At 39.8% G+C, this 13,005-nt stretch overlaps 1 protein-coding gene across 2 annotated transcripts in view; it reads left to right on the forward strand.

The window, feature by feature from the left end:
* MBOAT2 (membrane bound glycerophospholipid O-acyltransferase 2) overlaps window positions 1-13,005 on the forward strand; it is a 128,342-nt gene that overhangs the window by 41,998 nt on the left and 73,339 nt on the right. For both annotated transcript variants that reach the window (XM_087437188.1, XM_087437187.1), the window contains 2 exons: window positions 6,212-6,357; window positions 11,608-11,685. In XM_087437188.1, the coding sequence (XP_087293314.1) occupies window positions 6,212-6,357; window positions 11,608-11,685 (224 nt within the window). The remainder of the gene's footprint in view (window positions 1-6,211; window positions 6,358-11,607; window positions 11,686-13,005) is intronic.

The following is a 13,005-nucleotide window of genomic DNA, read 5'->3' on the forward strand; positions in this document are numbered from 1 at the left end:
TCTGGAGGTTCTTGTTCTGGTAATTAAGAAGAAATGACACACATCACTTCTGGTAACAGCTCACCGGCCGTGGCTGGTCGCCACCTGGAGTCAGGAGATTCAGTCCTGCATCTGCCCAGGAGAGGAGAACTAGGTGTGCGTGAGTAGCACTGAAAAGCATCACAGTTGAGTGTGGACCAGTAATCCATTTGGAATTTGTTTTTAATGTAAAAGGCAGTACGATGGTTTCTTGGTTTCTTCATGTGTAAAATGGAGATAATAAAGCTTATTCAACTCATAGAGTTGTTGTGAGGATCAATAGATAATTGTTAAAGCGCTTAGAACACTTGTGTCAGTTTGGGTCCTCTGATGAGCAAATGCCAAGAAGCAATTAGATGAGCAAGAGGTCTGCCTGAGAAATACCTGTGAGGGAAAGCTGGGAGGGAGCTGGAGGAAGGTGGACGAGCTGGCCTTCTGCAGCTCTGACTGATTTGGAGAGGACAGGCTGGGTAGGGCGAGACTTGGACTGTGGTGCAGGTCCAGGAAGGTTGGCAGAGCCAGTCTGCTGTGTCCTAGGAACAGGCCTGCCTGAGTTTCCCCACCACACCCATTTGCGGGGAGCTGCCTGTGGGAAGTGTGCCCTTGGCAGGAACCTGGTGATGGATTCAAGAGTGCAGCAAATGGGGCTGTGTCATGCTCATATGCACACCTGCCACAGCAGTGCCTGGCACACAGTAAAAATGGGATCAGTGTTGGCAACAGAGCTCATGAAACACGGTGTGACTTCAGTTTTTCCAAAGGGAAAGTCCCTTACCTCGGTCACATTAATTGACTAATCTAGCTTTTTTCCTGCTGATGGGAAATGCTTATTTTTTATAGATGGGAAATACCCCATTTATTTAATAGTCCCTTCTTGATAGTCACTGTTCATGTCTGTTTTAAACAGTGCTACAATGAACCCTCTTGTATGCTTGTGTGTTTGTGCCACTTTATCTGGGGTCAAGTTGTAGATGTTGGGTTTCTTGGTAAAGGATAGTACATTTTAAGTTTTGATGGCTATTGTCAAATTTCCTTTGAAGAGCTGCCCTGAGTTACAGTTTCTCAACAGTGCAGAATGCCAGCTTCCTCATTCCCTCAACAGTGTGGGGGAAAATGCTTGGTGCTTTCTGGTTTAATTTGCACTTCTTTACTTACAATTGAGAAAGATTTTTCAGAAGTTATTGGACATTGACATATGTAAATATTTATGCCTTTTGCCTAATTTTGTTTTGAGTAGTTCATAGTTTTCTTGTGGATATGTAAAAGTTCTTTATATATTAAGTAAATAACTCTTTTTTTCTGTTATTTGTTCTGCAGATATTTTCTCCCACTTTTCATTTGTCTTTTGACTTTTTTTTTTTTCATTTTGCCATACATAATTTTTAATTCTTTATATGGTAAAAATCTACCAAACTTTTCTTTCATAACATCTGTATCTTCTTTTTGAAAAAGCTTTTTAAACTACCTAAATGCTTTTTCCCCAGTTTTATTGAGATGTAGTTGACATATAAGACTATATAAGTTTGATGTGTACAGCATAATGATTTGATAGATGGATGACATCCGTCCTCTCACATAGTTACAGATTGCTCTGTGTGTAGCTATAGATTTGGTGTGTTTGTAAGTGGTCGTGAGTTCAGGAGCCTCCTGTGTCACCATTGTGGACTGCTCCCTCCGTAAATGCTTTTTTTTTTTTTTAAAGATTTTATTTATTTATTTTTTTTCCCCCCAAAGCCCCAGTAGATAGTTGTATGTCACAGCTGCACATCCTTCTAGTTGCTGTATGTGGGATGCGGCCTCAGCATGGCCGGAGGAGCGGTGCGTCAGTGCGCACCCGGGATCCGAACCTGGGCTGCCAGCAGCAGAGCGCGCGCACTTAACCGCTAAGCCACGGGGCCGGCCCCTCCGTAAATGCTTTTACAAATTTATTTTGGGGTACTATTAAGAATTTCTTTGAATGTCCTTAAAAATAAGTTAATCTTGTTGCTATTACTTTGGAGTGGCATAAATTACTGAGCAGTAGGCTTTCAACCTGAGTGTCTAGACACTAACTTAATTGTGAAATTGAGCCATGTCATTTGGTGTTGAAGAAAATTCTTCTCTCCCCACCTCATGGATAACATGCTCCTCAAAAGTGTCTTTTCTGGTATGTCTACAACTATTGCTTTTATAAGTACTTTTATGTGCAACTTTTCAAAAAAAGCTTCTTTTGTGTAAAATGTGTTGTTAGTCTTAAATTAGCTAAGAGTTTTCATCCTTGCTTCTTTCACCCTTTCTTGTGCCCTGTCTGTCCTCCCACCCCCTCCACTCCCAAATTACTGGGGGCAGTTTCTTTGAAGGCACATCAGATCATTTGCATATTTTCAACAAAATAGTGTTGAAAAAAGAACATACAGTCTTTTTAGTCTAAATTTCTTTCCATTCAGAAGAAAGCTTATATAATGAGTTGACCTGTAACAAGGCAAAGTAAATATACACGAACTCCATATAGGATCTTTTTTATTGTGTTTACTTGCTATGGGAAGGAGCTATTTGTTGATGTTTTGTTAAATAGGATGGCAGTATTTTGCAGAGAGCGTCTTTTTAAAAGTCCTTCTTGTAGCAATCAAGTTTCTTCTCAGACATTCTCTGGAAGTAGAGAGGCAGCCCTGGAACAGCCTAGAATCAGTCAGACTTGGATTTGAGTCTGGGGTACTACTGTTGTTATAAGTGACCTTGAGTTGGTTGAGTAAAATGGGGAAAATAGCACCTTGATTAAAGGAGATGATCACTGTAAAGTACCCAGCACATGGTAGGTATCCACACACTGTAGTTGTGTTAGTTCTTTCTTGCTATCTCTCCCTCTTCAGAATTCATTTGCCTCCCCAACCCTACCCCACCCATCAAAGAGTGATGAAGATATGGTTTCAGTTTGGGAATGTTTTATCTTTAGGACCTTTCAAAACAGTTATTTGAATGTCTGGGTATGTATGTATTCTAGTATTTTCTATATAAAATAACAAATAGTCTGGGCTTAGGCATCTGGATATCCTACAGATTTTTTTTGTGATATGAATGATGCTACTGCCTCCTCCTAGAGTTCTCGCCGTCTGACCATCCAAATCCTTCTTATCTTTTGTAGTCCAGTTACAAGGCCCAGATACTAGGGTGCCTTTGGGATGCTTCCCGCAGGCCAGGGGAATTGAACACTCCTCTGGGTTCTCCCAGGTCTGTCCTTAGCACTTAAACTGTACTCTAGTTCTGTAACTGTACTCTAGTTCTGTATCTGTGACTCACTCCTTTTGTTCTTCCAGAGCAGGACCAGATTCCATGCGTTTTTGTATCTTCTGCACAGTTATCCTGGCCATTAGTGATGTGTGAATGATTCTTAAGCTGTATGATTTTAGACAGGTCACTTAAACATTGAGACTTAATTTCCTCATCTGTAAAATGTGGCTTTTTCTCTTCTGGACATTCTTCTTCAATTACTCTCACCAAGCTCACCAGTAAAGTTGCAGTTGCCAGATTAGGTGGACTTCACGCCCTGTGACATCTGATAATGACCACGGCCTCTTGAGTCTCCCTTCTCCCTTCCCACCCACAGTCTACTCTTCTGCTTGCTGCTGTTACTTGGCCCCGGATGTGACTGTTGCAGGTCTGTAGGATTCTGCCCTAGGGCTTCTCATCTTTCTGTAGCTCTTCTTCAGCTATGTCCATTACTCCCAGAGTCCCATCTGCCATGCTGGCTCCAGACCTGTCTTCCAACCATCTTCAGTGTGCACTGAAGTGTGCACTTGTTCCCTGGGCACTCTCAAGCTGAGCATACCTGAGGGAGAGTTCTTTCTCCCCCTGAAGCCTGCTCTTCCTCCTGCATTGCTCTGTCTTGATTCATGTCATCATCTATTAGTGACTTGTTGCCTTTCCCATTCTCTCGTGCGCTTGCTTGTCTAGTGACTGGCAATTCTGTGGCCTGAGTGTTCTTTGAATTGGTTTTCTCTGTCTCCCTGCGACTTCAGGCCCTCCTTTCTCGAGGAGACTGAAACAGCAGCCTCCTAACCTATTGCTACACACTCCTTATTCTGTTCCTTCCTTTGCAGAAGCAGAGGATGGATCACATCGCTTTCTTACTTTAAAAATCTTCAGTGGTTTTTCATCCCTTGTGGGCTCAACTGTGAATGCCTGAGCATGACATACAAAGCCCCTCACTTTATGAACGCCCCCTGTGACCTCATCTCCCACCATTCCCTGCCCACACTGTGCTCTGTTGCATTTTCATGCCTCAGTGCTACCTGCGTATCTTTTTTTTTCCTACTTAAAATGCTTTTCCCTTATTTTTCAACACAGTAGTTCTCACTCTTTGAGGATTATCAGGACCTGTTTATTTATTTTTTTTAATATGGTCTTTTGGGCCGACCCATAAAGTTTTAGATTTAGTGTCTGGATTGAGGCCTGGTCTGATGTTCTTTATCTGTAAGATGACAGTGTTGAAATGGATGTTTACAAAGATATTATAAAATTCCATGTGTCATTGGTCCTAGAATGCTTCTATAATAATCACACTTTGTTTTATATTATATAAATATACAAAAATGAAAAGAGAGAGAGGGAGGGAGAGGGAGAGAGAAGCTCCTCAGATGGTTGTAGAGATCAGCTGTGATTAGGAACTCTCATGTCACCTACTTTGTGGCATTCACCCCTTCGTGCTCTTTCCTTTGTGGTGTTCTTAAAGCCCTTTCTATATAACCTTCAAACAGACACTTTAATAAGTGAGTTGAAGTTCCTTGTGCACGTGTTTGCTTTTCTCATTAGGTTCTAAAGTCACCAAGGACCAGCACTGGGACTTAACGCTTTTTCTGATTTCCTATGCTTTGCCCATAGTAGATGCTCTATAAATTTTTGTTGAATTAAGAGAGATTTGAAAGAAAGTCTTGAAAATGTAAGAAGCTTTGTAGATGGTTATTAATATCAAGAATATTCATTTTTCTCATGTATTTACTTTTTGCTTAGTTAAAAAACACGTTGTTAGAATCCTTTAGGAGGAAAAAAGTGCTTAGAACCTGTTGGAATGACAGTTTGTTGGTATGGAGTCTAACTGTTTCAAAGAACAATGGTCTGTTAGACAATGTGCAACAATGTTCAACTGTTCTTCTTCCTGTAATGCAAGAAAAGCACATAGTTGTCTGTGTCTTTAGGCAGAGATGTCTCTGTGGATCTCTGTAGTATCTACATGTAGGTAGTGTGATTGTCCATAATTGAGGAGCCTGAAGCAGTGATTTTTTTTGTTGTTATGTGTTTTTTGAAAGTTCTTAATGTCAAGTGGGTTTTTTCCTTTTATTTATAGATTTTTAAGACATATTTTCCTTAACCTTCCATGAGAATATATTTCATAAGAGAAATGGAGATTTTCTCGAGTCCTTAAATACTGTAAGAGATTCGTATTCTTAGCCTTTTACTTGATCATTTTGCCAGGGCAAAAGAAAAGTTAGGGGGAGAAAAGAGCAGCAGCAGTATTACCAGCATGTAGTTCATTCCCCAAGTTAAGAGCAGTATAGTTCCTAGTGAGTTAGGAGGAAACTTAATAATTGACATTGTGGCCTGGGAGTGAATGTTTTCCCTCGTGGCTTTCTGAAGGTTCCTTTCTGTTGTCGTTCATCCATTTGTCCCCCGAACCCATCCTGGAGATCCCCCAGAGCTGAGACATTTGGCTGTCACTGTTTCACAAGTGGTGGTTTTAGACCAGCTGACACCCCTGCCAGAGATGGCTACGGAACTCCAAATGGAAGAGGGTGCATTCCGCGAGACCTGCGGGATCTTGATCTTGACCCAGAAGATTTTTGAAGAAACTTGGAGGTCTTCTTTTCTACCAGTTATAGGGCCACCACATCATTTAAACAAGTTTCTCTGTCCCTCACACCATAGTGTGCTTTCCATTTCTATGTCTGCACTCCTGTGTCTTCCAGATTCTTCCAGGTGCCCCTCAGGCCTCTCGCCAGCTGGACGCCACCTGACCCTCTAGTATGCATCAGCCCATCACTTTGAACTTGAGGCTATCATCCCTGGGAAGGCCCTTGATTTTTGTTTTTGTTTCTTTTGTAAACTGGGTGATTGTAATTTTGTATAACCTTGGTCTTTTTGTCCTGAGAATTTAAATGTGCTGTCAAATGAAAAATTCAAGTCTGTGTTGCTAATATGAAATTTTAATTTTTCTTTACAGGTCAACTTTGTAGTGTGCCAACTTTTTGCCTTGCTAGCAGCCATTTGGTTTCGAACTTACCTACATTCAAGCAAAACTAGCTCTTTGATAAGACATGTTGTTGCCACCCTTTTGGGCCTTTATCTTGCACTTTTTTGCTTTGGATGGTAAGTAATTATTTTGATCATATTTAAATGAAGGCTTTGGATATCTTTGTGAATTGAATTTGTGGAAAGATACATTATGTGGGGTTTTGTTCTTATATTTACTTATAAAGTTTTATATGTATACATATATATGCCAACTTTTTAATTTTTATTTTTAATAGAAAAAATAAAGAATTGGAGAATGTACTCTGTCTCTTCGGTTTGGGCTCAGAGGGGAATTTGCTATTTAGAATTTATGAAAAATGACAGATGGAGAAAAAAGACAGAAAGACATTTTATTCTGTTACAAGTAGTTCTTTTCACCTACTTTGCAAATTTTTTATGCCAAGACAAATAAACCATTTAAAATAGTTTTTTATTTCTGTGCAAGTGCTTCTAGGAGTCTGGTAAAGCCCACTGATAGAACTCTATTACGATTTTTTAGATTCTACCATTAGCAAAAAGAGGTTTTTGTTTGTTTTTGGTGGAGAAGAATTATTTATGAAGGAAAGCTTTAATTTATGACCCTTCAGATGCTCTGTGTGTATGTGTTTCCTTCACTTAGCTGCCTTCTTCATTGTCAGGGCTGCCCCAAGAGCTTGGAATAAACACACACCATCCTTCCTGTTTGTTACTGGTGACTGTGGTTGTGTGACAGAGAAATCAGGAGAAGAACACACTGTCTTGGCAAAGCAGCAGACACTTTCAATGGAAGGGGTTCTTCGTGATTTCATCTGAATTTTCCTTCTTAACTGAGAGCTTTTGCTGCTTGCTCATTTGCTATCTTGTATACACACTCATAGAAAAGGCTTTCTAGCTTTGCTCTTGTGCAGACTCTTGTTTGGGATGAAAATTCCCTGAGAGGATGAAAATGCACTTACTTAATCTGTGGTTTGGTAGTTTCTGTTGTGGCGGGTGGAGTCTGTGGGTCTTTGATAATGCCTCTGTGTTTGTTCTAGGATGTTGTTTTTGGTTCTTATGAGGGTTGGAATATACTGGTATTTCTTAATCTAATTTTTGCCTCTGTCAATTGAAAATGTTTCCTAGAAACTCAGGGAAAACCAATCAGGGATAATTTCTTCAGTCTCTACCATGTTGCTGTGTGACCAGCCCTCTGAGGGCACTGCTGGTGGTGGGTATGTGTGTAGGCTTGAGATTTAAATAGGATCTCTTCAATAGGGTCCAAATATGGTCTTGCTTCTTCCTTGGTAACATCAAATTTATATCATCAAAGTGTTCTGAGATTTCTCAGATGAACTATTTAAACTTCTTGTGAATCATGCCATGGGGGTATATATATGTATTTAAAACTTTATTACGGAACTTTTCAAATACAGAAGTACAGAGAATAATATAATGAACCCTCATATACCCATTACCCAGCTTCAACAATTATTAAAATTCTATCGTGCTTACTTGATCCTTTCCCCAGCTTATTTTTGTTTATTTATTTTTTTGTGAGGAAGATCGGCCCTGAGCTAACATCTGCCAATCCTCTTCTTTATTGGCTGAGGAAGACTGGCCGTGGGCTAGCATCCGTGCCCATCTTCCTCCACTTTAGATGGGATGTCGCCACAGCACGGCTTAACAAGCCGTGCGTCCGTGCGCGCCCGGGATCAGAACCGCCGAACCCCGGGCCGCCGCAGCAGAGCACGTGCACTTAACCTCTTGTGCCACCGGGCTGGCCCCTCCCCAGCTTATTTTTCTGGAGTATTTTCATGCATATCCCAGTCTACACATTTCACTTATAAATACTTCAGTATTCAGAGTGTATTTGGGTAGCCTATTTTAAGGAGGGGCTGGGGAAGGCTTGTAATTCACAGTGGCCGACTCCACTACACCACTTACACTGTGGTCTGTAAACAGAGGATTGAAACGTGAGTAGGACCTCCTGGGGTTGTGGGATGTGGAGCACATGTGGCTCTTTCCTTCGAGGTCTTGGTTGAGGAGGTGTTTTCTTGCTGTGAAGACTTCTCAGATGCTTTATAACACAGTGTTGTGAGGAACCTGACCTTAATGTCAAGTAGTCCTAAGTGTTTCAAATCACATGTGATGACCAGGACTTTTATTTATTTATTTATTTTTGTGAGGAAGATCGGCCCTGAGCTAATATCTGCTAATCCTCCTCTTTTTGCTGAGGAAGACTGGCCCTGGGCTAACATCCGTGCCCATCTTACTCTACTTTATATGGGACACCGCCACAGCATGGCTTGAGAAGCGGTGCGTCGGTGCATGCCTGGGATCCAAACCGGCGAACCCCAGGCCTCTGCAGCAGAGCGCGCGCACTTAACCGCTTGCGCCACCGGGCCGGCCCAAGGTTTTTTTTTAAATAGAATTCTCTATTCTTTTCTTGAAGGAGACACTTGATATTTTTTTCTTTGAGAAGCAAGATTGTTTGTGCCTCTGTACCAGGTGTAAAATAACTCTTTTCTCGTTGGAATGAGTGGGGAAGAAGAGTATCCTTTCAATTTGCATTTTTAGCACTTTGTTTTTAGGCTTAAAGGCAGTCATATCTGCTGCTGATTTTGACCACTTCCCTTTTGGAAGATATATATTAGCACTGTAAATATAATTGATTATTTTACCTGCTTCTATTTGGTCTCAGCTTTGTTTTTTTTTAAACTATCATCTCCAGATTTCTTTTAATTGAGAATTTGCTTACACTTTTAATTATTTATTTAACTGTCTTTGATAAGAGTACAGGGTAATGGAATAGAGCTTAGCCTCTGAAGTCAGACAGACCTGGATTCCACCCTGGGTGTCTTGGCCTGGTAACTGTGTGACTTTGGACATATTATTCAACCCTTCTTAGCTTCACTTTTTCCACCTGTAAAATGGAACCAATGATTATTGTGGGGACCAAAGGATGTAATACTACAGTTAGGAGCTTAGCACAATACCAGCTGCTTGTAAGCCTGGCAAGTTACTCAGGATCAAGACCATTATCATCATTATCGTCCGTCATTTCCGTCATCCACTTGGTGGTCCAGATTAGAAATTTTTGTTTATCTCATCTCTTTTTTTAGTGTTTATCATACAGTATTAAAGTAATCTGTTGATTTGTGTGTCTTTCTCTCCAGACTGGAAGCTCTTTGAGGACAGAGACTGTGTCCGTGGACTCTATCCCCAGGGTCCAGTACAGTGCCTTTCAGAAAGTAGACATTCAGGAAAGATCGGTTGAACAGTCAAAGAGATACTTCTCAACCTTTTTAGACTTGTGTTCTTTTTTGCTAAAAATAAATTTTATGCCTGCCTTTAGTGTGATTTGAAACTCAAAATAAGTAAAATGTGGTATCTAAAAACAAACTGAAGTTTGGGATAAAGGATTGTTTTGTTTTCAAAGTGCTTAGGCAGCTTGAAAGAGGATGGTACATGGTCCATGGGGTTCCACTCCACCCCACCCCTTGAAGAATCAGCCAGTGGATAAATTGCCCAGAAAGTCTTAATGTCTGTCAGGGTACTCACTAGATTTATGACCTTAGGATATAGTTCCTCAACTCTAAAATGATGAAGGTTGGATTGTAATAGACTTTTAAGATACCATCTATCTTGAATTTTTACTTTACCAAGAATACTTAATAATTGAGTGCTTACTGTGTGCCAGATAATGCAGTCAACACTTTTCATGTCTTATCTCTTAATCCTGAAAAACATTAAGTGGCTACTATGTATTTTTTATGCTCATTTTACTAATGAGGGCAAGTGGAGTAGCTGCGAATGGGAAATTATGAAGAAAATCACCGGTGCTGAAAATGAGTAGAAGAGCAACTTGATGCTTGTCATGGAGATCAATGAGACAGAGGTGACTACAGATCAGCTCTGAACGGACAACCTTATATTATCACAGTAACAAAGGCTTGTACAACAGGAGGCTGGCAAAGTGTTATATTACCCCACAAAAGATTACCAAGCACGTTGTCTGAACGGTGATGCCAGGGGAGTGGGCATCTTAAGGTGACATAAGGAACCATGGCACTGTTGGAGAAAGACAACTCTTAGCTTCTAAAGTTGTCATATATCCCTGTGTTCCAAGGAAATTTAATCATAGAAAAGGAAAAATATTTCCCCAAGAGTCCTCAAAAATTGTTTTTGTTTAAGACAAGTATCTTTAATGAGTTCTACTCTCCATTAATAAAGCCTTACAAGTATCTAGCAGTCCTCTTCAGCATTTTCCAACATTGTTTTCGTGTGTGTGTGTGTGTGAGGTAGAGGGAGAGACAGACTGACCAACATACTCTGTGCAATGGGTAAAATAAGTTTCTTATATGGGCCTGCCTTGGAGCCTACTTCTTATTTATAATATCTCTATGGAAAAATTTGTTCAAAAATTTAAGTAGCTTTTCCACATTGGAGATGCCTGTTATTCCATAATGATTAGGTTAAAAATAATTTTAATCATAGGTTAAGATCCTTATTAATACTTTAAATTGTGTACAGTGATTTGAAAATTTTTTCATATATTATTTGTGCCATCAAAGGGGAAAGAAAATTGAAAGAGTGTGTGTGTGCGTGCACGTGTATGCATAATCTTAGGCATAGTTTGGTTTGATTTTAAAACCGGAGATCCTAATCTTGTTTTGCCTGAATTTTGTGAAATGAATGGATAAATTAGTTCTGTCATTAATGGTGGATTTCTACATTAGAACATTAGAAAATACTGTGTCATGTTAGCAAAATGTTCTGTAGGTAGATTACTGCAAATTAAGGATTGACTAGATTTGTACAAGGAAGCTTATTTGACTTGAGCCATCACGTTTTCAGAATAAATAGATTTGGGTGTACCTGCTTTTTAGTTAATTCTAATATTTAGTACTTTTTGTTGAGTAATACTTGAAAAGGTAAACACAGAGTGTAAAGCCAATATTGGAGAACTTAGTTTGGGTAAACAAATAATTGGTGTTCTGTCAGGAGTATTCTGAAATCCAGATTTATTACTCCTTTTCATTACTGTGCCTTAAATTATGGAAAAAGCTGTAATCTTCAAGCCACATAACCGCACAGTGCTTGCATATAGCTAGGAGACATGGAATTCCGGGGCCTGAGTGTGGCTTTATGGGGTTTTGTTTTATTTTTTCCAGCTCTTCTGGGGCTTGAGGTATGGGACACCCTCTCCAGAGTGTTCACAGAATTTTAGGCTTTAGAGGTTTGATTCCTTATTTTTTCACCTGGGGAAGTTCTGTGTTATACATAAGCACTTTTTATCCTAAAGTGTTTTAACTTGATGTTTGTGAATGAGCGTCTTTCTTCTAACAATGCTGTCACTTTTTATAGGTATGCCTTACATTTTCTGGTACAAAGTGGAATTTCCTACTGTATCATGATCATAATAGGAGCGGAGAACATGCACAAGTAAGTGTTTACTTTCTTCACTTATAAATAGGTATTTCACTATAATAGAATTAGATCAAAATAGAATTTTATTACATTAAAAATTATTGTAAATTGTGGTAACTTTTTCAAGAAGAACTATCATAAATACAAAAATAAAATCATTGGTATACATCACTCTTCAGTGTACTTAAAGCAGGGTTTCTCAACCTCAGCATTACTGACATTTTAGGCTGGATAATCTTTGATGTGCAAGACTGTCCTGTGTGCTGTAGGATAGGCAGCATCCCTGACCTCTACCCATTAGATGCTAGTAGCACCAACCCCCACAAGTTGTGACAACTATGAATGTTTCCAGATATTTTCAAATGTCTTTTGGGGGGCAAAACCTTCAGTTAAGAACCACTGGCTTAGTCTAGGGGTGACAGCAGTGGAGAGAGAGAATGAGGCGAATAGATTGGAGAGAGATTTAGAAGGTAAATTTGGAAGGACTTAGTGATCGATGGGAAGTGCAGGTAGGAAGAAAGTTGTCAAGGGTGACTTTGGGTTCCTGGCTTGGATGATAGGGTAGATGGAAGCACCATTTTTTTAGGTAGGGAACCCTGGAGCTGGAGAACATGTTTAGGGGATAAGCATTTCAAGCAGGTTTATATTCAGCACCTGAAACAGCGCTTGATATGCAGTAACTCAACGAATATTTGCTGAATAAATGAATGTTGACTTCAAAGTATCTGTGAGACATACAGTGGAGCTGGTAGCTGAGTGTAGAGGTCTGGGCCAGAGGTGTAAATTGGGGAGTAGAGGTGTGTAAAACTTACTTGGTTGAACACCGAGGGCAGAGTGTAACCAGCAGATCCTGCCAGCAGATCTTGCTGTGGGCGGTTCCATAATATCTGTGATGGCACGTGCACTGTGTTTCTGAATTCTGAAATACATATGGCTCCCAGAGTTTTGCACAAGGAATCAGGGACCTATAGCTAATGGACTAGCTTTTTTCTAAATCTCGTTGTATTTTGCATATTCAGTGTTTGACCTGGTGGTCACCCCCTGTTTCGATGTGCTGTCTTCTCTCAGTTTCCATTGACGCCACCTGCACTGGCTTTCCTCTTCCTTCTCTTCACCAACACTTACAAATTCTTTATGTTTTCATCTAATTTTTATAAGAGAAGTAAAATATTTTGATGGTGTTTCAGGTGAAGCAGTTTTTATACCATTATAACCCTATTTTTAAAATCTTGTACAGATGACAGGTTCAAAGTAATACTGTATTTAATATCTGATTAAAAAAAAAAAGAATCGTATGTTTTTAATCTGGATAATAGAAGGAAACCTGATTAGATT

Source organism: Ceratotherium simum, chromosome 11 (assembly GCF_057802395.1).
Source record: "Ceratotherium simum simum isolate JZ-2026a chromosome 11, ASM5780239v1, whole genome shotgun sequence".
NCBI lineage: Eukaryota > Metazoa > Chordata > Mammalia > Perissodactyla > Rhinocerotidae > Ceratotherium > Ceratotherium simum.